This window comes from Glandiceps talaboti, chromosome 1 (genome assembly GCF_964340395.1).
Source record: "Glandiceps talaboti chromosome 1, keGlaTala1.1, whole genome shotgun sequence".
NCBI classification, from domain to species: Eukaryota; Metazoa; Hemichordata; class Enteropneusta; family Spengelidae; genus Glandiceps; species Glandiceps talaboti.
Window position 1 is genome coordinate 23,029,187 of NC_135549.1, and position 24,287 is coordinate 23,053,473.

Below are 24,287 nucleotides of genomic sequence, written 5' to 3' on the forward strand. Positions count from 1 at the left end.
CTACGTCTATTTTGATAGAACTTATCAAATATTTCATTAGCACTTTAAAATCTGGCACCCTATATTTAAGGTGTAGTTACTAGAAACCAAGTCATTAAAGGGTTAATTTGACATACTAGTAATAAGTATAGAAGCCTTGTAGATGTACATACAGTAGTTATGGTATGTTGTTTTTTTTCTATGAAATTCACACACCATCCAACAGGCATAGTCCCATTAACAGGATGAATGTTGATTTCTAATGATGTATACCTTTAATGTATATACTAACATGTGTCTTTTCCCCCCAGATATAACTATTGCATTGCAGCTCTTCATTTCCATGTGCTTCTACATGAAAAGTTCTATCAGTAATTTGAAATATTCCTTGACAGCACCATCAAGAGGCAACTAAATCAGTCAATGAAAATATAAGTTCTGATAAATGAATACATTGTGTTATAGCATGCACAAGCCTTTGAACAGAAAATATAGATTATATCCCCTGGTTGTTCAATGTTGGACTCACTGGTTCTACAGTGCTAGAAATACAAATCAAAATGTTCAAAATCACCATTTACTTTTCCCAGATTTTTCATAAATTATGCTTGAGGAGGTATAATCATTACCCAATATTTTTCTTCATTCAGCTGGAAAATACTCACGATCTAAGGGGTTTCTCACTACTCATCTAGCATCTTGTAGTCACAAGGCCCCTTAGGTCACTTTATTTTTCTTAGCTGAACAAAAGAAAAATATTTGGGAATAATATCTAATTACACCATGCGCAAGCGAGGTTCAACAAAAAATATGGCAAGTTAACATATTCTGGTCGTTCTACGTCACAAGAATGCGCCATGTCACTACAACCCATGTCTACGTCACTTGTTCTGTTGTGTTTGAAATATGAGTCAAAAATTCAAAATTGCCATTACTTTCCCTGATTTTTCTTTGATATTACTGGCACTGGTATAATTGCGTTATTCTCCTATATTTTCATTCATTCAGCTGGTACATACTATCGTCTAGCGACTTGTAGCGACAAAGGCCCCTTAGGTCACTCCTATTTTCCTTGGCTGAACGAAGAAAATTATTTGGGAATAACATCTAATTTACACTTTGAACACATTGATAAACACAGAAAGTATAACACAATGTATTTATTTATCAGAACTAATTTCTTTGTAGACTGATTATTTAGCTACTGTCAGGCCCCAAACACAGAATATTTAAAGGTCTCAATACTAGAAAAATGTTGTCCTAATAGAAAGCAAACCATAATTAAACTTCTGCAATGGTTGTGTTTACCTTGTTGATTTGCATGTTGTCATCTGAATTGTCAGATTTTTTGTGATATAAATTAACTTTGATTTCAAAATTAATAATAAAACTTGAAAATAAAATGAATGTACCTATTAAATGAAATTGTAATTAATACATAATGGAAATGCTTAAAATATGAATACAACATGAAATTATTTATATCAATATCTGACTTGAAATTCTGAATGGTGTGTGTGTGTAAAAAGAGAGAGACGGAGACATACATACATACATACATATATACATACATACATACATACATACATACAATCACACACATACATACATACATACATACATACATACATATATATATACATACATACATACATACATACAATCACACACACACATACATACATACATATATATACATACATACATACATACATACATACATACATACATACATACATACATACATGCATACACACACACACACTTACACAGAAACACACACTGATTACATGTAACACTAGACAAAACTTTAAAAGAGTAATACATCTATCCAGAGTAGATAGTATAACGGTCTGCTTAGTGTACACCAAGACAATGAAATCACACTACAGTCTATAAATTCATTCATGTTTATGGCCTTTAATGTATTCAACACACACTAATTGCAACATCCCAATATGAAAACTTTGGTGAAAATTTAACATGACATGCCTTGCCATCAGTATTGGGTAACCGTATGTATATTTTATCAGCTGATCTTTGAGTCAATGAATAGTACAGCTGCTTGTGTACATTGCAGTGATAATCACATGATAAAATCAACCAAAAAAATTCTTGAATCCACATGCCACATTTATGAAAATTTATATCAGTTTTCGTAACTATGGTAATCAAATCTAGACATTTCACTTTTACATTGTTCTTGTCACAAACACATTATTTGAAATATTATACGTCCTCAGCCATTTCATTTCTGACTGAATAAAATCTCGTTTTTTTCCTGTATTTTTCTCAAACAATGAAATTTTAAAATCTTCAAAATATTTCATTGGATTATTCGGTTCATCTGATGTAATCTATCTAAATTGAGGGTAAAATTTCTACTTTATATAAACACATACAATGAAAGAATGCCATGTAAACAAACAAAACTAGTAATTTTGGTAAGAAGGGGTATGTATGAATCAATGTTTACAATAGAAATTTGTTGACCCTTGACCCGTGTTTAGGGTTTCCAACTCCGACAATAGATTTTCAATTCTTGGTACCTACAGTAGCATTTTACCTCATCCTAGAGGGTTGAAATAGAACAAGGTTGACTTAGTTACACTCATCTTTAGTAATACTATGTGTAATGTGTGGAGCAGAATTCACTTCGTAGACCAAGAAATTGAATGTGAGAATGAATGTTCATAGACTCTTGGTTCATACTTAGTAATGAAAATTTCTACTCACAGAGTCAAAATATTTCTTGGAAGTGAGGTAGTACTCCTGACAATGCTAGCAAGACATCAGCGAAAATTTGTGATTTGCTTCCAAGAAATTTTTGACTCTGTGAGTAGAAAATTTCATATATCACAAAGAAATGGAATGTTTGTTACATTGCATTTATTTTTATGATGCATCTAGGTGGTAAAATTCTATTTCCGGTACCGAGAATTCCTAGACAATTACCAAAGTAGAGAAATTAAATAAAGTAGACATTAAAACTTTGTAAAGTAATGTAGATATACCTTTTTGATTACTGTACAGTAATATTTTTTTCACAAAAAAAAGAGAAAAAAATCTGATACCAATGAGTCCATATAGGATGTACATGTAATGACTTGAATACAAATACCATTTCATGTGACATTTGATGACAAGTAAGGGTGGAAGTCAATCTGTTGTGGTTTAAACCCCAATGTCTGAATACCATGGTCTTGGATTAGTGTAATCTTATTAGTGAAGCCGTAAGGATTACAGGATTATTCTTCTATTCAGGATCAACTTTTTTTTCTATTAGCTTTGTCAGACGACAATTTTTAATCCTAATCTAATATTAATTGTAATCTGACATTGGCCTTTAAAAAGATTACAATGTATTTTATTATTCATATATCAATGGTAACATTGGTGATAAAAAATGTACATTTTTTTACACACTATCTCTATCAGTTCCTTACTCATTTTGTGATATCCAACCAAAATTAAGATACTGTATATGGTCAAACTACAGAATTTTATGATTTTTTTCCTCCTACTTCTAACATGGTTCATTCACAAAGACACTCATTCCTATCTTCAATAGTATGTTTTGTGTACAACTCTTGTATATCTATGTCGTATAGTAAATCTCACTGGAGTAACTCTTTGAGTTTTCCTTCATTTCAAACCATTGTGTAGTCTGTAAGGTATGCTGTGGCAGGGCGCCCTCACACATCGGTTTTCAGAGCAGGCCGGTGAGGGTGGAGCGACATGACGTACCTTACAGTCTAATTAGAACATTGTGAAACCTAGTATTACTTTAATCAGCCCAATCATCCTCAGTAGCACTTTCGTGATCACTAGATTTCATTAGTACTGGTATCTTGGCAGCCATCTTATCCATAGCTGACCCTCCACTTGATGGTGCACTCTTATCTTCACTTCCTCCCCCTCCCCCTCCAGCCCCCTTTGCTCCAGCAATACCCCTTCTTCTCATTTCCAGTTTCATTGCTAGTGCACTCATTAAGTCACCACCGCCACCACTGGAAGCTTTTTCTTTCTTTTTCTTCTTTTCCAACTTTCTATCTTCAACACGCTTCAGCTGGGCTTTTTTAGCTCCGCCAGCATTCCTGATGGCGGCCAACAGATCGGCACGGCCTGACTCGGGCTTAGACACTTCTTGAGGGGCTCCCTGTACGGCAGCCTTCTTTGGAGGACCTGGATCTGTGTCTGTATCAGGGGGTGGTGGAGGAGGTGGGGGAGGAGGAGGTGGTGGTGCCGGGGGCCCATCACCTGGTGGAGGAGGTGGTGGTGGTGGTGGTGGTGGGGGAGGGGGTGGAGGTGCTCCTCCTGGAGGTGGAGGGGGTCCAGAATCCCCAGTAGCAGGAAGAGAAGTTGAGTTGGCCGTATCAGAGACAACGTTTGGAAGGTCTGGCATATTACTTCCAGGTAGTGATGGTGCTATAGACGGCCCCAAGTCTGCACTGTATGCCAAATCATCAGCAACATCTGTGAATGGAAGAAATGATGTAAATATAAATACAAAAACATACAAATGGCTCATTTGATTTATTTTGATATCGCTTATGATGAAACCTACATATACATCAACACATACAGGAACGTGGTGATCCTTCATGTCTCTACTGTATAAAAAATAGTTGACCTCTGAAAAATGAGGTCAAGTTTCCCATATTCAAATTGTGTTGTGAATTGGAAGTACTGCCATGGTTTTGTGATGTAACCTGTGAGTGAATACATTATGAGAGAGATTACACTGAGCTTACGTGTATGAAATGACAATGACAACTGGCATCTCATCTGCGTCTCATTCTCATTATGGTAAAAATGATTAAGCAACACTTTCGAGACACACGATTTAAATAACTATTTTCAACTGACTTATTTGGCAAATTTAGTATGGACCCAATTCTACATCATGAATCCCCTCTTCCAAAGTAAAACAAAGTAAATCAAACTGAGAAATAAACATGAAAAGGCACGAACAATTGGCAGTCCCACAGACTAGCCTGGTCACCAAAATTTGCACCTGCTTCTTGAATGCAATGCATGTTGTGTGTCCTCTCAGATATTGCAAAAGAATTGATAGAATGTTGAAATTTTGTGTTTTATAACATCAAAATATGCTCCCACATTCACTTATGAGAAACTTAGTTTGTTGTGAAAAGAGGCTCACTGATGAGAATCAAACATCTCATATCTGCAAGTTTTGATGATGCGCAGCACAAATTGATGACGTTGTCTCATTCTCGTAAGCTCTGCGTAATTTTTCTATTAAAGTTTATATGTTGTGCTACGTTTGTAAAGTAATTTGAAGTGTTTTGTGACAGTATTGTCAAATGATGTGATGTTACAGAAAGTCTTGTCGTATTCTCATTAAACTTACATTTTTTGATCATGTTTCAAAAACACCATGCCATCATAAATTACAATGATGTGTATTGAAAATTTCACAGTATTCATGAATATTCAAAATACTGTATATTTCTCTTACAACATTCTACCACCAGAGGGCAGTGTTTTTTTAAAAGGCATATTCCTTCAAAGAGCAGCATATTTATTACCTGGTAAATCTGGCAACGAGATAGGCACATCGATTTCAGGTACATTGCCTAGATTGGGTACGTAAAAGAAATTCTCTGCTATAGCTCTCTCTAATTGTTCTCTCTGAGTGATTGACTGGGGTGCCACACCCATCTCTTGGTTGGCCTCTTCATCTAACGTGTTCCTGGTCTTTGTGACGGCACCTAATGGATCCAACATCACATACTTCTTGTATCTAGGGAATAATAATGGGAATAGGTATATATTATGGACCTTGAAATGATGTAACTATGACTGCAATAATTATAACAAACATTATAAGATAAATGTCCTGCAATATATATAGTAAATAAAGGCAATGTCCAATGATACCAATCTTGGATTACAATGATAGCCCTATTTTCAAGCCAGCTGACCCTAACACCAACCCTCTTGCTTAATTACATATTTATATATAGTCAATGAAGTGACTCCACTCATCATTGTTCTTGCCCTTATATGGTGACTGCTGCAAATAAAGAAGTTAAATATTTCATATTTCTGCAGAAAATAGGCTATCAGCAAACTATGATAACACACTAAAACTTCTGTTCTTTCACGTAGTCAATTTACAAGTGGGCGATAGTGGTGTCTAGCTTTAAATGTAGATAATCGCCCTGTAATCAAGAAAGTGTACACACTGAACGAGGTGACAATCTCATTGAGTTATTGTCACTATTCTTGAGTACATGGCCGGGTTAAATGTGTGGTCACTTGAGAAACACTTTCATCTTGCTACCAAAGATGCCACCCTTCTGAAGAGTAATTACCCTAATGTCTGTTGTTAGCTTATTGTCAACATGTTTCAACAATAGTTTTAGTTTGTATCTATCTTAGTTTGCCTATACCTTGGTTTCCATAGTAGTAGTACCAGGGGTAGTATCAATTTCAAACTTACGGATTTTCAGTAGTATTAAAGAGGAGAAGTGAGCTGATAGATGTGACATTCTTTGGTAAGCTACCTAACCCTTCCCCAGCATCATCTTGGCTCTTCTTCCTCAAGTTCAAGTGTACGTTGTAGAACTGCATTTTCTCTCTCAATGTTCTGTCATCTGCTGGCTGATGTTTAGATTGCATGTGTCTATTGTAATGTTTCAATTCTTTCAAGTTTTTCAAGTCTTTGAAAACGGATTCGTACATATCCACGGAATCGGCAGACGGGTACTTTGCACTGGAAAACACTTTGGTTGCTTTACGACTGCCTTTAATTTTTTCCACCTTGGCATGTGCTACATTTACCCTGTCATTCAGAGACTCTAACTTTGTCCGGTTTTCTGACACCCTACTACTGATCCTGTTGAATATATCGCTGGAAATTTTCTCAAGGTATTCCAGGGCATCAGCGACTTGGTGGATGGTTTCTTCCCTTCTTAGATCCGGTTGTATTAGTGGAACGTGGTATGTCTCTTGCGGCATGGTGGTTGTTTTTTGTATCACGTCACCTTGAAGAAGTACTAGCTAGCTTTCTAGATGTCAATGACCTCCACTTGCAAAGTATATGTATAGACTCCTCTTGTCACATCTGTGGAGGAATCAATAACAAAACAAATAATAATAAATTGTATCAACAAAACTAACATATATACCACCATATTGCATGGAACACTGTTCTCTCCTGTGAGACACTTATACTTATATGAATATGTATGTATATATGTATGTGTATATATATAATATATATGTGTGTGTGTGTGTGTGTGTGCACTCGCATGTGTGCATGCGTGAATGCGTGCGTGCGTGCGTATGTGCGTGTGTGTGTATCTATCTATCTATACATATAATTTCTTACTTCTCTAAGAGTACATTTTTGTATCTTCATGACATCAAGTCAGTTAGGATTTTGACATCATAAAATATTCTAGTAGAACATTGTAGCACAAATGACAAGTTAATTCTTTAGAAAAGATTTACTGTCCTACCTATCACCCCATCCTGCCCACAGGGACACATATTATTGCTTTAGATTGTTGTTTTCCCAAGGAAAACATCACATGAATCCTGCTACTACAAAGGTATCAATGTACGTTCTATACAAGAAGATATACTGTTCTTTCCAAATGGTAGGGGGGGGGGGGATATCTTCAAGTCAAAACATTGTTATACATGTATTTATTAGTCTGTGCAGACAAAGAAAACAACAATCTAAGAAATACTACAGGCCCCTATGATCCTGCCACCCTGACACTGTAAAGGTGTCAATTGACTATTTGTCACATGACAGTGTGCATGGTAGGGTGACTCAAAATCGTCCTGTAAAATGTATAAATATAACATTACGGATGCATTAATTTCACACTATTACATCCATGATACACGTACATGTTTACAAATGTGTCTGAGTGATAACAATTATCATGTAAATTGTAATTACTAATGATAATAATGGTAGCACTACTATTTAGTATTCTGCAACTGAAAACTTGATGGTATTCTCTATATAGTGCAGTGCTTACTTCTAGTATCATGACGTTCACTTTCATATACACATCATAGTGCCAGAACTTGACTTTGTAATTGGGGGCGTATCTTTTGTATTTACATATAATTATAACGTTGTACCGTACACTGGGTGTTAAACACCCACTTCCGTAATACCATATACCCTCGGTTGCAGTGACACGGCAAGACAAACATAAAATCAGTGGCCGGCAAGGATGTCATTACTTGTTGCTAGACGGTGTCTTCCTTCACTTCATTACTTAAAATGTCTAAACCCACGACACAAAGGTAACATCTTCGCACTCACCTGTGTTTATTTTGAGTGACACTACAGTGGCTTCGACACTGTTGTCGTTTCGACTTTCCCTGAATCCGACGAACAGACGTGGTCGAGTCAGGTGACTTTCAAGTGTTTATGAGTTGATGAGTTGATGGCGCTGTTCATTGTGCGGTCTGGTCCACTGCAACCACCGATCGCGGTGACATGTCGCGGCAACTTGGTATGAATTCCATAATGAAAAGATATAAAGAGGGAGGGTAGATTCTCAGCGATCATAGTGGACATGGAGATGAAAGCCAATAAAAATAACACGTAACAACGCCATAAATGTTAATTATCTGATGTCATATTTTGTTAATGTGCCATGGTATGACGACTTGTGATTCGACCCAAGTAGTGCCTGCCTATTAGTTCAATATTTCCAGTTACATGTAAACGTTTTCTTACTTGTTGTTTCATAAAAATTAAGCGATATAAAATAGCGATATACATTGCACTTGTTTATTTTTTTTTCAAGACAAACAGAATGGATCGATGAGACGGGGGGGGGGGGGTGAAAAGCACAACAGAAAGTACCTTCGGTGGAATCAACTGTTTTACCTCGAAATTTGAAGAAACAATGATAGAAAAAACATATTCATAATATAATAGTACGTGTGATATAGACGTGTTACAAAAAGCTTTCGTCACATGACTCTTTACAGTCAATTCAATATTTTTTATTGATCTATCCGTAGCAACATTATTTACCATGAACCATGAACCATGGTACGTCTTTTATATGTGTTTTATAAACATTTTATACACTGATACGTAAACAAATATTTCACAAATAAAACCACGTCTCCCCCAATTATTATATATATATATATATATACTATTTATAATTTACTCTGTTTAGTAAGTTTCTTTAATTGTTAATACTGTCATTTAGAAAAAAAAGAGAAAAAGTCAGATACTACACGGTAGACATACTATACGGGTAATATCGGGTAGATGTGGTCACTCCCGGTGTTTTATTGTATTGTATGTTATATATTCATTCATTCATTCATTCATTCATTCATTCATTCATTCATTCATTCATTCATTCATTCATTCATTCATTCATTCATTCATTCATTCATTCATTCATTTATTCATTCATTCATTCATTCATTCATTCATTCGTTCGTTCGTTCGTTCGTTCGTTCGTTCGTTCGTTCGTTCGTTCGTTCATTCAATCATTCATTCACTCACTCACTCACTCACTCACTCACTCACTCACTCACTCACTCATTCATCCACCCACCCACCCACCCATCCATCCATCCATCCAGCCATCCATCCATCCATCCAGCCATCCATCCATCCATCCATCCATCCATCCATCCATCCATCCATCCATCCATCAATCCGTTGGTTCGTTCGTTCGTTCATTCAATCATTCATTCATTCAATTCATTCATTCATCCATCCATCCATCCACTCACCCATCCACCCATCCATCTATCTCCATCCACCCATCCATCCGTTCGTTCGTTCGTTAATTAATTAATTCATTCATTCATTCGTTCGTTCGTTCGTTCGTTCGTTCGTTCATTCATTCATTCATTCATTCATTCATTCATTCATTCATTCATTCATACGTTCGTTCGTTCGTCCGTCCGTCCTTCCGTCCATCCATCCATCCATCCATCCATCCATCCATCCATCCATCCATCCATCCATCCATTCATTCATTCATTCAGTCGTTCGTTCGTTCGTTCGTTCGTTCGTTCGTTCGTTCATTCATTCATTCATTCATTCATTCATTCATTCATTCATTCATTCATTCATTCATTCATTCATTCATTCATTCACTCATATCTAAACCATTCATTCATGTAATGTTTCAACACTAGAAGTAATGTAAAAGTGTAATGATGTGATAAAAAAAACACGCTAAATGTGCATCTACCCAGAGTTCCATGAGAAAAACAAAAGTTATAAATGTCAAACTTCGTCAGTCGCGTTACAATGTCGAGTGTACTGTTGAACCTTTTGTACATATACAAAACACGAGTGTTTGCATAAACTGAAAGTACAATAAAGTAAAACGTTACATGTATAAAGACGTTGTCAAATTACAATTACAGGTAACGAGTAATTCGAAAATGTAAATGTAGGCCTACTCTTGAATACCAATTATTTTTTTAATGTCGATGTTTGGGAACTTTTGACGGCTCGTAAAATAAATATCGATTACTGTCTGTATAATAAAACATTTATCGGTGTTGGGACACATAATTAGTATGGGTCAATTTGAGAAAGAGAGAGAGAGAGAGAGAGAGAGAGAGAGAGAGAGAGAGAGAGAGAGAGAGAGAGAGAGAGAGAGAGAGAGAGAGAGAGAGAGAGAGAGAGAGAGAGAGAGAGAGAGAGAGAGAGAGAGAGGCGACAGACAGACAGACAGATAGACAGACAGACAGAGACAGACAGACAGACATACATACATACATACATACATACATACATACATACATACATACATACATACATAAACAAAGAGACAGAGTGAGGGGAGAGAGATGGTGAGGCGGGCGCTGGGGAGGAGGTAGGGGAGGAATTGTTTGGATATTGAGGAGTGTGATAAGGAGAACAGTCTGTAATAAACTCTACAAAATAAGGAATCAGAATCCTGACCATGATCAGTGATGTGGATAACTTTTGAAAAGCAGAAAAGAGTTTATAGTTTTGTTTACCGATTTCAGCACTCATTAACACAACATTCAAAACTTTAAATGGATATGTTTTGAAAAGAGGTAAGGCGGTTTACATAACACTAACAGCAAAACAATGCAGATGAACCAAACTATTGTTTAGTGCGATACGGAAGAATCAATGAAGTATGCTCATTCACTAAATCAATGAAAGGTATTAACTTCTTTAATTGTAAAGTGAGTAGAGATTTAAAGAAATTCTAGTAAGCTCAACCCACTATGACGACCAAACGATTATTCTTTGTTGTCACGTTTGTCCACTGTATGTATGTATGTATGTATGTATGTATGTATGTATGTATGTATGTATGTATGTATGTATGTATGTATGTATGTATGTATGTATGTATGTATGTATGTATGTATGTATGTATGTATGTATGTATGTGTGTGTGTGTGTGTGTGTGTGCGTGCGTCTGTCTGTCTGTCTAAAATGAGTTTATAAATAAATATTATATAACTCGTCATCGTTTCATGTTATATTCGACGAAAATAGTTTTATTACTTCTGCAGTTTTGTGCTAATACTAATAGTCGCCTACATCATAAGTGTCCAACCAGAATAGAAGTCCTGCTTGCATACGGAGTAAGTCGTCCCTTGAGGGTCATGTCAGTAATCTAGACCCGTTAATCGTATGCAAGCAGGACTACCAGAATAGATGTTGCGAATATTTTAATCTAATTTTCCGCGCAAAATAAACATTAAAGCTTATGCCACCATACACCGCAGAAATACACCGTTTACATGTACCAGCAAGCTGAAGTGTATATTTGTTTTGACCCCATTTATCCAGAAGAGAACGGAAATATTGTTTGCATATCTGTTTTTCTTGAGTCACTAGCTACCTTGATAATTTATTCTACGGCACTTTGTATTTCCGACTTGTAGTCAGGAATATACAAAAGTGCCGTAGAATAAATTATCAAAGTTTCCAAACAAGATAAAAAGAAAGGTGGCTGAGGGCGTTGTTTTGAATCCGCCAAGTGTCGCATAATTTGCAATATGGCGTTCAAAACTTCTCGCGTTTCACCTGCATCAATGTAATTCGACAGTAGTGGTCGGTCTTGGTGTATATTGACCTCGATTAAGTGGTGAAATAACTCGGGGAAATAATATGCTGTTATTTCAGAGCAATGGAATTATGATCTGATTTTCATCCTGTGCGCCAGGTACCCCTAGGGAATCGTGAACAAACTTAGGTGCAAAATGGCGGTTTGAGTGGACATTGGTGTAATGTAGTGGTTCCAAAACTATTCACTCGTTTTCGGCCAAAAGATGGCGGAAATTCCCCTTGACAAGTCGGCCAAGGGCTTTACTTTGCTGTGTGACCTCAGGGACATTATTAAAGATCAGGTAAGAAAGTTTTGAATTGACGGGAAGTGATTTATTTGACCTGTGTAGATGGTTCGCTATCGTATGACAATGTTTTCAAACTTACGTGATTGACACGATCAGAAAGGCCCGGAAACTAGGGTCCTGCACTGCATTGGACATCGCATACCATTACTTTAAACAGGGAAGCTTCGTGATGAAATAAAATGCATTACTTTTCAATCCGCGAAATATCAGTTTGACACATTCGTTTATCCTTATTTTTACTGTAACTCTTCTCCTAGCATTATATCTTTTGATAATAATTTTATTTTATTTTTGTTAATCGGTAATTTGCAGGACAGGCAAATAAAGTCCCAAGCTTTCCAAATCGAACTTCTAGAGGAACAAGTTCTGAAATATAAACGCGAACGGGATTTACTTAAAGAAAACTTAGAAGAGTTGACCACAAAATTGTTGGAACGAAACGTGACGGAGACTGATGGAGAAACGCAGCAGACCGATATTCCGTTACAGAGGTAAATGTTTATACTATGCCGTCCCGTCTTTGATGGTGGTAGGGTAACTGGAACCCGATTTCACACACGAATAACCTTTCCATCATCCCTTGCTTAATTGCGTATCAGCTGAATAAGCCATGGTTTAAAAAAAGCTTAAAATGTGATTTATTTGAGATTTATTTACTATCATTGTCCGATTATTTTTAGGGAGCACTTTGTTACCACTAGTAGTAAGAGTAGTAGCATAGCCAAACTATTGTTTACATTTTTTTTCACTCCATACAAATAGCCTATTTGACATAATTTAGCATGGTATGTCAAATATTTTCTATTTGTTTACTAAACATCACTGAGACAGGCATAGGTGTTGAAAAATTTAGTTAAAAAATATATAATATGGAGAACGAAAGGATAAATTTTAGAAGAAGAAAAAATTGGAAAGTTAGAGAAACATTTTTTTAACCAAGGTTTCTGAATCTTGATCAGATGTTCAAAACCAAAAAAAATAAAATAAATAAAATATACCTACAAAATGAAAAAAAAATGTAGTGTATTTGGAATATGGTGAGTTTTGAACGCATCATTAGATAAAAACTGGAAAGCATTGAAAGGATTTTGTGGTTTGTTCACAGATGTGTCAGCTTGGTCGGTTATAAAATATTGTCTACTCACTTAGCTAAGAATAGAATGACATACAAAACCTCTTTTGTTTGCCTATAGAATGACCTTACAAACATCGTATCTTTCAGTTTTATGGAAAAAAAAATTTTTGTCTCTCAATATTGCTTTCAGTCTCATTGTTTAGTTAGTTTTGTAATATAGTTTAAGTAAATATGTGCAATATTGATAAGAAAATATGTATTGAATGGAAAACATATCGATATTGTATTATGATGAATAGCTACCATCTAGATATACATGTACTGTTGAATCCGTTTGTTTTACACCCCGGGCAACATGCCATATGGGGGGTCAATATAATTTTCGACTGTTCCAACAAAAAAATTAAATTCTGAGCTGATTGCTACAGAAATAATGTAGGTGTATAGTATGAGTAATTATATAAATTAAATAATGAAATTGCAAAAAAATAAAATAAATACACACTACATCCTTGTAAGATCGGGGTGTCATAAATAAAAGTGATACCCCTATCACCATCTTGTACTCATTAGATTTATGTATTTATAACTTCCTTGTCAGAGAAAAAATTGCTGCAGTAAATCCTACTGGTACCGTATCAAGTGACAGTTAGTCGCTACATACTACTGATAAAGGCCGTGTAAAATATAAAAATAGAAGTAACATGAAAAGAAACTTTAGTAGTAATTTATTCAACGGGAAGACTACATAATTCTGTTTATTGTTACATGTTTAAAATATTGAAAATTATATTATGTAATCATGTGGAGTTTTAATTAATGTCTAACATCCTGATCTGGTAAAATGTAAAGATAATTAGTGACATCAAAGATTGATTTTTTACTGAGAGACGGACCTTAATTGATTCATGTCTAATTGTAGGGGATGGGGATATGGGGGTTAATTTAACAATAATATATGTTCAAAAATTTGCACGATTTGATTTAATTGCAAAATAACGCTTAAAATTGATATAAATCGTAAGCATATTATTTTGTGATCCGCAGTATTATATATATATATTATATATATATAAGTTATAACTATAATCATATAAACGCTATTATAGGCTTCTTAATAACTCATAAAACTTTAAGATGAAAGACCACTTGCTTTGCGAAATTACAAATAATTAGCAAAGAGGAAGAGAGTGAAAATTTGCATTATTTAAATTTTTTCAGAGTGCAGTTTATTGACAAATATATAGTACTTTGTGCAAACTATATCCCTGCATGGATAAAGTGGACTTATGTAATTACTTTAGCAAATTATTAGTAATCTAATGTAGTGGACAAATAATTGATTTTACCCTGAGTGCAGTTTGTTGCAATTATTTATGAGACGGACGGGAAACTGAGCCACAATGAAAGATAAATGGTACATCTTCCTGGTGTAAGCCATATGCTGTAAATTTAGATAACAGTGATAGATAGGGTAATCATAGGATTTTGTTTACCCATTCTCAGTTGCACTGTGTTCATTATGAACAGACGCATCTTTTTAAAATTAAGTAGATTAAAAAATGAGTACAGAGGGGAGAGTTCAAGGACTCCATTGTAAATATGAAAAACACACAGGTTGAAATAACTCTTGATCCCCAGTGTTTAAGTTGTTAATGTACATATATTATAGTTTTTGTCATAAAAGTATTGTGATTTTTGTCATGTTAACAGTGACATCATAAAGAAAAAAGCCTTTGTGATTTATTTTCTCACACTAAGTGAAATTAAAATTGCAATATTGATCATGAAAAGCAAACATTAATGATAGTGGCACTCTAAAAAAACCCCATCTACTGTATAATTTAATGTCTTACTAACATTTTGCCTTGTGAAAGAAAAAAACCCACTAAAATCTTGATATTATGGTATCACTTATAAATAATGCAAGATTTGGAAGCTGTTCAATGTATGCGTTGTGCTTCAGGTGTTGAGCATTTTCTTCTCAGCCTAAGGGATCTTACAGTCTGTGTGCCGGTTTTATGGTCTAAGATGATACAAATTGCTTGCTCCCTGTAATTCAAAGCATGCGTCGTGTCGTCTGTATTGTGTCTCCATCTTGTGTGAATTTGTAAGGCCAACACTCTAGCGGTGGAAAGTGTGAACAGCTGGAGTGTATAGAAAGCTTTTGTGCAAGACAGGATGACTGTGTACACCCATGAGCTGATACTCCTGCCCCACAGTCTGTAATCTAGTATATGGGAAGCTGGAAACTGTGACGTAGTTACCACGGTGATCCATTTCCACTTTCGTGATGCAATCCAGTCCATGAGTGCATAGTCTTACAAGTGTGCAGTTCTACGTACATACACAGTGAGTGACTGTGGCTTTCATATGGACACTGCCCAGCAGTTCGGATTATTTAATCAAATTAAGCTGTCTAATTGATTTTTCTTGGCCATGAAGAAAGAAGAGTGAATAGCAATTTAACCATGTCATCCCTCTGGTAGGTACTACGTAATCTGAACTGTATCACGTGTCTGCTTCAATATATCTGCACCATTGGAAGTCAAATATTTACCCAAGTGGAAGTACTGTGGTGGTTCCTAGTACAAGGAACTAGATCACAACGTCAATGCTGCACATGGTTCAATCTGGGTGAACTTTTAAAGGCATCAGTTGTCACTTTACATGATAGTCTAGTATGGTGTTGAGCAGTGTGATTTTGACAGGAGATCAGATATTTTGGTACTTCTCCGCTGATTAAATTCATTCCCAATAGTCAGGCTAGATTGTTCCAAACCATTTGTGAAAGGACTCCACCCCTTTCGGAAAGCTCCTGACCTACAGTTGTTTATCAGAGGACATGTATGTACACTGATAGTGTAGGAATGTGCCCTAGCCATCACATACTTCACATATGCTTCCTTGCCTCATATATAATTCAGTCTGACAAACTCTATATGTCTAATATCTATGGTATCAAAAAAAGGAATATCATACGTAATGTTTATATAGTTAATTTATAAATTCAAAGAAAACTACAACTAATTTCATTCTGCAGTAAATTACCACACACACAGAAATCTAAAACTGCATTTGTAAGAAAATCCACCCATGTATCAAATCATTGCTATTTGCCTGTGTAGGTAATATCTTCTCACCGTGACACTTGAAGTTATCGAAGTAATAAACAAAATGGAAATGCTGTCATAGCAATGACAGGATAGAGGGAGGATCAGGCAAGGGTGTTTATGAAACGGCACATTTTTATAGGTCTTCCCTGTCTGCACCAATGTCTGTGTATTAAAGTACCCCATTTCTCATGACTGCTGGTGAATTAATAATACTGCAATGGCCATTACGTTGTTTTAATTTTCTTTTTTAAGTGGCGATAAATTGTTAGATGAGTTAATAATGTTCCCCTCACTGTGATGGTGTAGCCTCATGAATAAAAAATAAAAGTGAAGCCCTGTAACGTTTTATATTTTAAAAAATGAATCAAACAATTATAACAAACACTATCCATCATTTCTTTAGAATCTCTCTGTTCGTTGTAAAGTAGGCCAAGTGTGAAGATGTAACAAACTGTGTAATGTGTATTATCTCTGTTTGCCTTTGAAATGGTAATGTCTAGATTGAATAAGTTCAAGAATAACGGGCCAAGGTTGTTGTCATCCATGGCATTGTTTAGAATAATGGGAATACCTTGAACAGATAAGACACGGTGAAACCATACTATACTATACTAAACATATCATACACAAGTCTGGGTGAAGAATGAAAATACTATAGGGCCCCCTAATTACTTTTTTTTTTTACACAAACATCTTACAAAATAAATAATCTAGCTACTAGTACTAATTAAGAGAGGATTTATCATAGATAGCTAACCTCAAATAAGCAAAAAAGGAAATTGTAACTACATAGCCTTCTAGCAAATGGGAGTGGCACATTGCTAAATATGTATATTTTATATTCTGTGGCCTTGATTTCTTTCATTTTATGTCAATACTTGTGAGAACTGTACATATATTGTAAATGCCAACATAACTGATTAGAGAGCCATTGAAATACCTATACTGATGACGTCAGCTTCACCAAGATGTCATGAATTTATTTTCATTCTGAAGTACTGACACTGAGCAGTTTATTTGTCTTACATAACTGTGAACTGAGATTGGACTCTGTAAATTCAACAAACTGAGGTTATAGTTTATGCAATATGAAAAGGATGTTATCTGCTGTTCTACTGGGTAACTAAAGGAAACTATTCTGAAGCATCATCAGAATCCAACTTTATTTAGTTATGAATATTTAGGTTTCATGTAATTTGAGTCTTCCAGAATATAATTTAGTTGCAATTTTAAATACTTATAGTAATGTAGTGAACACAATTCAGAACCTTGTACTTACATTATCTTTTTTCTTCTATTGAAAGTCAAGGATTGTTGTCATAATGGGGGTGCAAAAATGTAAGTGATTGTACAGTTTGGTAGTACGTGTACTGATATAAATTTTAGTGTGATACATATAATATCAGTATTGTATTTGATATACAGTGGTATTTCATTAGGCGTAAAAAAAAGAAAAGAACTGATTCTGGTCAGCACACGCATCACTTAAATACCCTCGTATCATTCTTTTTTGTATGTGTTTGTCCAGCTCATGCATTCTGCAGACCCATGCATGGGGAAACACAAAAATAACCCTCCCTACTTCAGTGAAGACAACTGTAGAGCCAAACACGAACAAGTACATGACATCTGCCTCCACATACACACTTGTTCTAAAGTACTAAATAAAAAGAACAGTAACTGCCATAAATAGTAGACTAAGTGACAAGTTTGGTGAGAATGACAAATTAAAAAAAAAATGTGCATCGTCACACCATTTTAGACAAATTGTCCTGACCAGAAACATTTTTTTTTTTTGGCCTTATTAGCACTTTTGTTGTAATAACAGAGAATATGGTAACAGTTGCTGGTTTAATAGTTCTGTGTGTAGATGGTGTACAGCTTATGACATGTCACCTACAATGTACCAATAATATTTCTAATGGTATAAGTGTGACATTATGTCTACTATTAAAACAGTGTATCTGAGATTCATGTACAAGTGTAGGTAGATACATGTATGTGTGATATTTCCCATGTTTCTGTAGGTGACACCCTTTTCCTGTGAAAAGAGTTAGTGCAGTTCAATAGTTCATAGAATTGGTGTGTCATCTCACTAGATTCCGCTTTGAATTTCAAAGGAATAAGTCAGTTGACCCACCCCATCATGCATACATTACACATGTACATGTATGTTGATGACTTTGACCTTCCTTGTATGTAGTCTAGCTATGGAACGTTTCCATTCATTGAAATCTTGTATATTATTTCATTATGTACTGATTCATCCCTGTAGAAAATTATACATTGATATTGATACTGTAATTCATCTTGACTTGAGTCTCGTTTTGTTTTCATTCTTGGAATAAGTCTGTTTCTGTTGTCAATGAGGAAATTGATTTACAAGGAATTATTTGAAATGACAAAAAGGAATTTTCATTTTACTTCTTGTCAAGGCATTATTTTAACATGTTTTTATTGAAAGTTTACACAAATCAGTATTTTTGTTAGGTAGCTGTGGTAACAGAAAACAGTGAAATAAGGTAAAACTGACACAGTTTCCAATACAGTACATTGTCTAGTCTTTGCTGCTAGACGTTCCGGCTTTTTTCTGGTACGATAAGCGAACGAAGTTCCATCCTCGATAGTGTTGTTCGGTCATGTGTCATATTGTATCAGAAGAACATCCGAGGTCTAGCAGCTAGACTATACATTGTCCTTCTCTCATTCTGTTTTTTGAGAATCCCTGTAAAATGACTAGTGAACACAGGTAGATGTTATATCTCATTATCACCTTTGAACAAGACAGTGCATGGGGATGTAATATACACTACCTATGATTTGTAAAACAATACATGTACATTCCATGTACTCACACACAGACTCACATAGATATGGATATCAATGTGAAATTCAGTTTTTCCACATACTGAATGATGTCGGATTTATAATATTGAAATGTGGTCAGCTTCAAGCAATTGACGTGTAATGTATGTGACCAGCTGATTCATTGATACACACATCTGACACAGACCGGCATCATGGTACATGACAAGATTATCTAAGTTTAAATATAAAGATTGTATATTCACAACCCATGTTAAAAGGTCAGGGAAGGCGACATCATATCATACATACATACATATATCTACATCACGACTGTTACATGTATTCAGACCGTTTCCTGTGGAGTATGATATGATGTGATAGCTTCGTAGTTTGGAAACCCTGAAAAGCTAAATATGAACCTTTTATAGCAGTTATCTAGGTGATAAAAAATGACTTTGATGTAAGAAGTCACAAGCCACATAGATGCACTCTCAGTCTACTGGCTTTGCTGAATTGTCATTATTTTACGCTAACTTGGACCAAGTAGCTGTATAGCTAGGAGTTCATAAAATGTCCATGGATGTAATCCACTTCTTAGTGAGTAGTGCTACATAAAACTAAGTATACGGTTACTTTGACAGAGTTGGCTAAGCCTGAAATAATAACAATTCGGGGAAGTCAGTGGATTGTGAGTGAGTCTACTAATAGTTATACACTGATAGCCCAAAGACTTGGCAATCTCCATAGCATTCTTCTGTGGAGCCAGTATTTTGAGTCAGCTCACCAAGTGTTCTTGCTAAATAAGGGTGATAAGTAGGTAAAATTTACCAAGGTTCCCCATGTCATTTTACCTGGGTTCCCAAACAAAATTACCATACATGTAGACTCTGTGGGGAAAAACTGCCATCTTTACCCCTTTCTCCCTTTCTGTTTACCTGGGTTCCCCAACCTTATTAGCAAAAATGGTGTTAGCAAGCCAGTATGTTGAGTCAGCTAACCAAGTCTCTGGGCTACTACCTTCAGACTGGTGTGAAGGGCAGGGTACTTTAATTCATCTCCTAACTCTGTAAATGTAACAGTAAATGTATAAATGTTTGAAGTCGGTGCCCATGCATGGTACGTACATTCCTTGTCTTGGTTCATGCATACACAGTGGAGGGGCCACTGTCTGTGGTTCATGCATGTAATTAACTTTGTCTCAGTTGATTCAATCTGATCTCTTGAAAATCAATTGGAGACATATTCATCTATTTTAAGTCAGACTTTGTGATGTAGTTAGCCATGTGACTAGAAGAAGCTCTGTCAAAGAAAATGGTCGGATTTCCAATAAGTTATTAATTGACAGGTTATTGAATTTCAAGTCAGTGGCACACACACACACACACACACACACACACACACACACACACACACACACACACACACACACACACACATATACGGTACACAAACATGTGACAACATACATATATACAGTGTATATACAAAAAGTCATCAAATTTTCAATCAGTTTGGGTACATGGATATCTGATGTATAGATACAGGTACTGATGTGATTATCATATTCAGCCAAGGAGAGGCTTGAATTTATTTTTAGATTGTGATACAGTGTCTTTAGCTTAGAACTGACATTCACCAAGACCTAGGGGCAACATGGAATCTTGGCTACTATTACTTAGGAAATAGATTTCTGTCTTCTGGGCGCTATCAATTTTGTGAGTAGTGGGATGAGATAGCACCCTGGAGGGTTATATAGATTCTGAGCTTCTCTATAGAAAGTGATATGATGCCACCTTTTGGCATTTAGTTGCCAGATGTATAGCCACACATTCATACATTGTATATTCAACCTTGTAGTCTTTAAATGTATGGATGGAGTTGACAGCTCATATATGATACCTTGGCAGAGAGTAGTCTGGATGCCAACGTAATCTTTAGTGAGTGGAGGTATAAATCGTAATGACATAACGTAATGGCATGGGAACTATACTAGGGAGAGAGAGGAAGGTTGGGCACCGTGTTCTATTCTGATTACTACTTTGATTAGATGGAGGAAGATATGTATGTATTTCAAGATATAAAGCCCCTGCTCAACTTTAGTCTAGTTCTTATACGGTATCTTTACGATTTACACCTCCACTCACTCAGATTGCAAAATGATTTGAAATATTACAAAGACACATTGCTAATGGTATTAGCTCAATCCATTGGTTGAACAGACATGTTAATAAGATTAAAGTCATGTCGTTTGAAATTTGACTTTTTTACCTAATTTGCACTAGACAGAAGTGGTAATCAGTGTGTCTGTTAAGCATACTTACTTAAACATACTGAACAGACAGTGTCATGCATTACATGTAGGTGCATGTAGTATTTCTTAGATTGTTGTATTCTGGGTCTATGGGCTAAAGATAACAATGTTTTCACTATATAATGTCCTACCTGTGAGGCATTAATAAATTATGTGTGTTATATCTACTAGTAATGAGATTGATATATTTGTAATAGCAGGATTCGTATGATATTTTAAAACAGCAGTCTAAGCAATAATGTGTGCTTCTGTGATGTGATGTGTGGGTCATATATACTCAGTGGGACCTCTATGTATATTGTCCAAGTGCAATTATTCACTCCCACAATTCTTCAGTATCAGTAGGAAAGCAAACACCCACACAACTGTAGGAGAAATAAAGGTGTGTGTAAACTTTAGAAAAACTATCTGAGTACAATGACATCATCTCTCTAGCAGTAGTAGCACTCACCTTGGTGTATGCTAATATGACAGGAAGCCATGGGTGAATGCAAATATTGGTATGATTATAACATGTACAGTTAATATTGCTGGGTGTTTGCCTTCAATATTATGTAAACTGATATCTGATCAGTGATTTCCAACCTTTCATAGGTTTGTAGTTTGGAAGGTAAATGTACACTGTAGCCCCTCAGAGACTTAGCTATTTGGCTTGACAATGGCATTAGCCAGAAAAAATAATGTTGTGTCAGGTAGCAAAATCTGTGGACTGGACATGATGTAGTGAGCTGTATATGTGTACTGTAACTAAAGAGAAGTCTGGTTAGGGCTGAACAACCTAATGTGTCGTAGTAATGAAAATTTCTACTCACAGATTCAAAAATTTTCTTGGAAGAGAATTCCAAATTTTTGCTAATGTCTCGACAGCATCGTACACCCCTGACGATGCAGCCAAATTTTGGGATTTAGTTCCTAGAAATTGATTGACTCTGTAAGTAGGAATTTTCATTACTTAAGTTTGAACCAAGAGTCATTCTCACATAATGTATCTAAGTTATAGTCTAACAACGTGGTGTCTAACTACATCACAGGTGTAAATTGTAATGATACCATATAGGAACTAGACTATCTAAGGTGTGACTGTCTATTGCTATCCATGGCATTAAATCGCAAGATATCTCTGTAAGTCTCTCTGTATTATCTGTAAAGAGTTGATTCAATACAACAGGTAGATGTAGTCAAATGGTTGTAGGAGCCTGTCTGTTGTCTGGATCTGTAACTACACTCCAGTCAGTCAGTCATTTGGCCAGCCAGCCAGCCAGCCAGTAGACAGGCTATGGTAGACGATGGTTATACAAATGTAGCTGTGTTGTGCAAAACTGAACAAAATGATAAGATTCCTAAGGGATTTTCAAGTATCGGCAGGTGCTTCATATGGATTGATATTGATTGAAATACCTTTACATGCAAATAGATCACAACATACTGTGGAGAAAGCAATGTACACACAAACAGTTGCAAAAGGCTATATATCAAGACCTTTATGCTATATGCATTATTTTTGAGTGTGTATTGAACACTTCAATTTTTCTGCCTTACTTCTGTGAAAAATTTACCCACTGTTTTACAGCTACACTGACTGCAACTGGAACATGTTCTGACACTGTTCTGTTACATATGATGAATTATGAGTTTATCGTAATATCGTACACCCTGAACAGTATATTGAATCACCTGTAGGTAAACATACATTTGTGTAGCATTTTACATGACAGTATTGTGCAATATATCCCACACCCAAAAAATCAGTGCCTCAATGAATCACAGTACAATATTTTAATCATATGTACTATACTACTTGTGAATAAAATAAACCCCTCATTAACATGTACAATGTCTGATTATTGGTATTTTTAACAACTTCTAATATTAAAGTATATTGTTGGTTGTGTGATCGAAAAAATTAACACCCTAGTTACTGCTAGTGCAGGTTTAAAAAAAAAATGCTTTCAAAATTCCACCAATAGACTAGAACAGTGTGACCTAGCTGTCATGCAAACTATGATTGTGTTTCACAGTATACATGTGTATGGTGATTTCAAATAGAACTGAATAGTGTTGGTTTAATTAATGTACCAGCTAGTTCATAAAATGGAGACTAATGCCTATTGTTTAATGTACCAGAAATAGAAACCAGTGCCAATGTCTGTATAAACAAAGAATCCCATAGGTCAAATTCACTACCAATTAACTATCACCAACACTATTACTAACTAGTCAGTAGCATACAGAATGAGGTTTTTAGAGAAATTGTAGTCCAGATGCTTTTAAAGGTGGTGTCAATCAACTCTTTACCCCTTGAGCTCTTGAGATTCAATACCACAAATAGCACTAGACTGTAGTATATAAATTATGGTTCTAAACATTATGTATTGTGTAGGACATCCCATGTATCACTATCAGTTTAATAGAAAGAAAACCATACAACTCAACTGTTCTAAAAACAGCTGTAAATACAGTACTGCAGCTATTGTTGTTGTTGTTCAGTGGTTTTATTCTGAAATGTAAAGGAGGAAGTGATGAAAAAAAGTAAATCAGAATAAAAGAAATCAATATTTCCTCATAAATGTGATATCATATGAGTATGACATCATACGGAAACCTGCATTTC

The 24,287-nt window shown here is 35.5% G+C and overlaps 2 protein-coding genes across 2 annotated transcripts in view; one reads left to right on the forward strand and one right to left on the reverse strand.

The window, feature by feature from the left end:
• Positions 1-1,897: 1,897 nt before the first annotated feature.
• On the reverse strand, positions 1,898-8,394 carry LOC144451760 (WASH complex subunit 1-like). The gene is made up of 4 exons (XM_078142699.1): positions 8,297-8,394; positions 6,449-7,072; positions 5,532-5,746; positions 1,898-4,455 (listed from the first exon to the last, which is right to left on the reverse strand). Exons 2-4 carry the CDS (start codon positions 6,964-6,966, stop codon positions 3,767-3,769), a joined length of 1,422 nt encoding a protein of 473 aa, XP_077998825.1. The 5' UTR covers positions 6,967-7,072; positions 8,297-8,394; the 3' UTR covers positions 1,898-3,766.
• Positions 8,395-12,226: 3,832 nt separating this feature from the next.
• Positions 12,227-24,287, forward strand: part of LOC144451999 (IQ motif and SEC7 domain-containing protein 1-like) — a 95,592-nt gene continuing 83,531 nt past the window's right edge. Inside the window, exons 1-2 of the mRNA XM_078143009.1 lie at positions 12,227-12,360; positions 12,679-12,857. Of these exons, the coding sequence (XP_077999135.1) occupies positions 12,283-12,360; positions 12,679-12,857 (257 nt within the window). The 5' untranslated portion in view covers positions 12,227-12,282. The remainder of the gene's footprint in view (positions 12,361-12,678; positions 12,858-24,287) is intronic.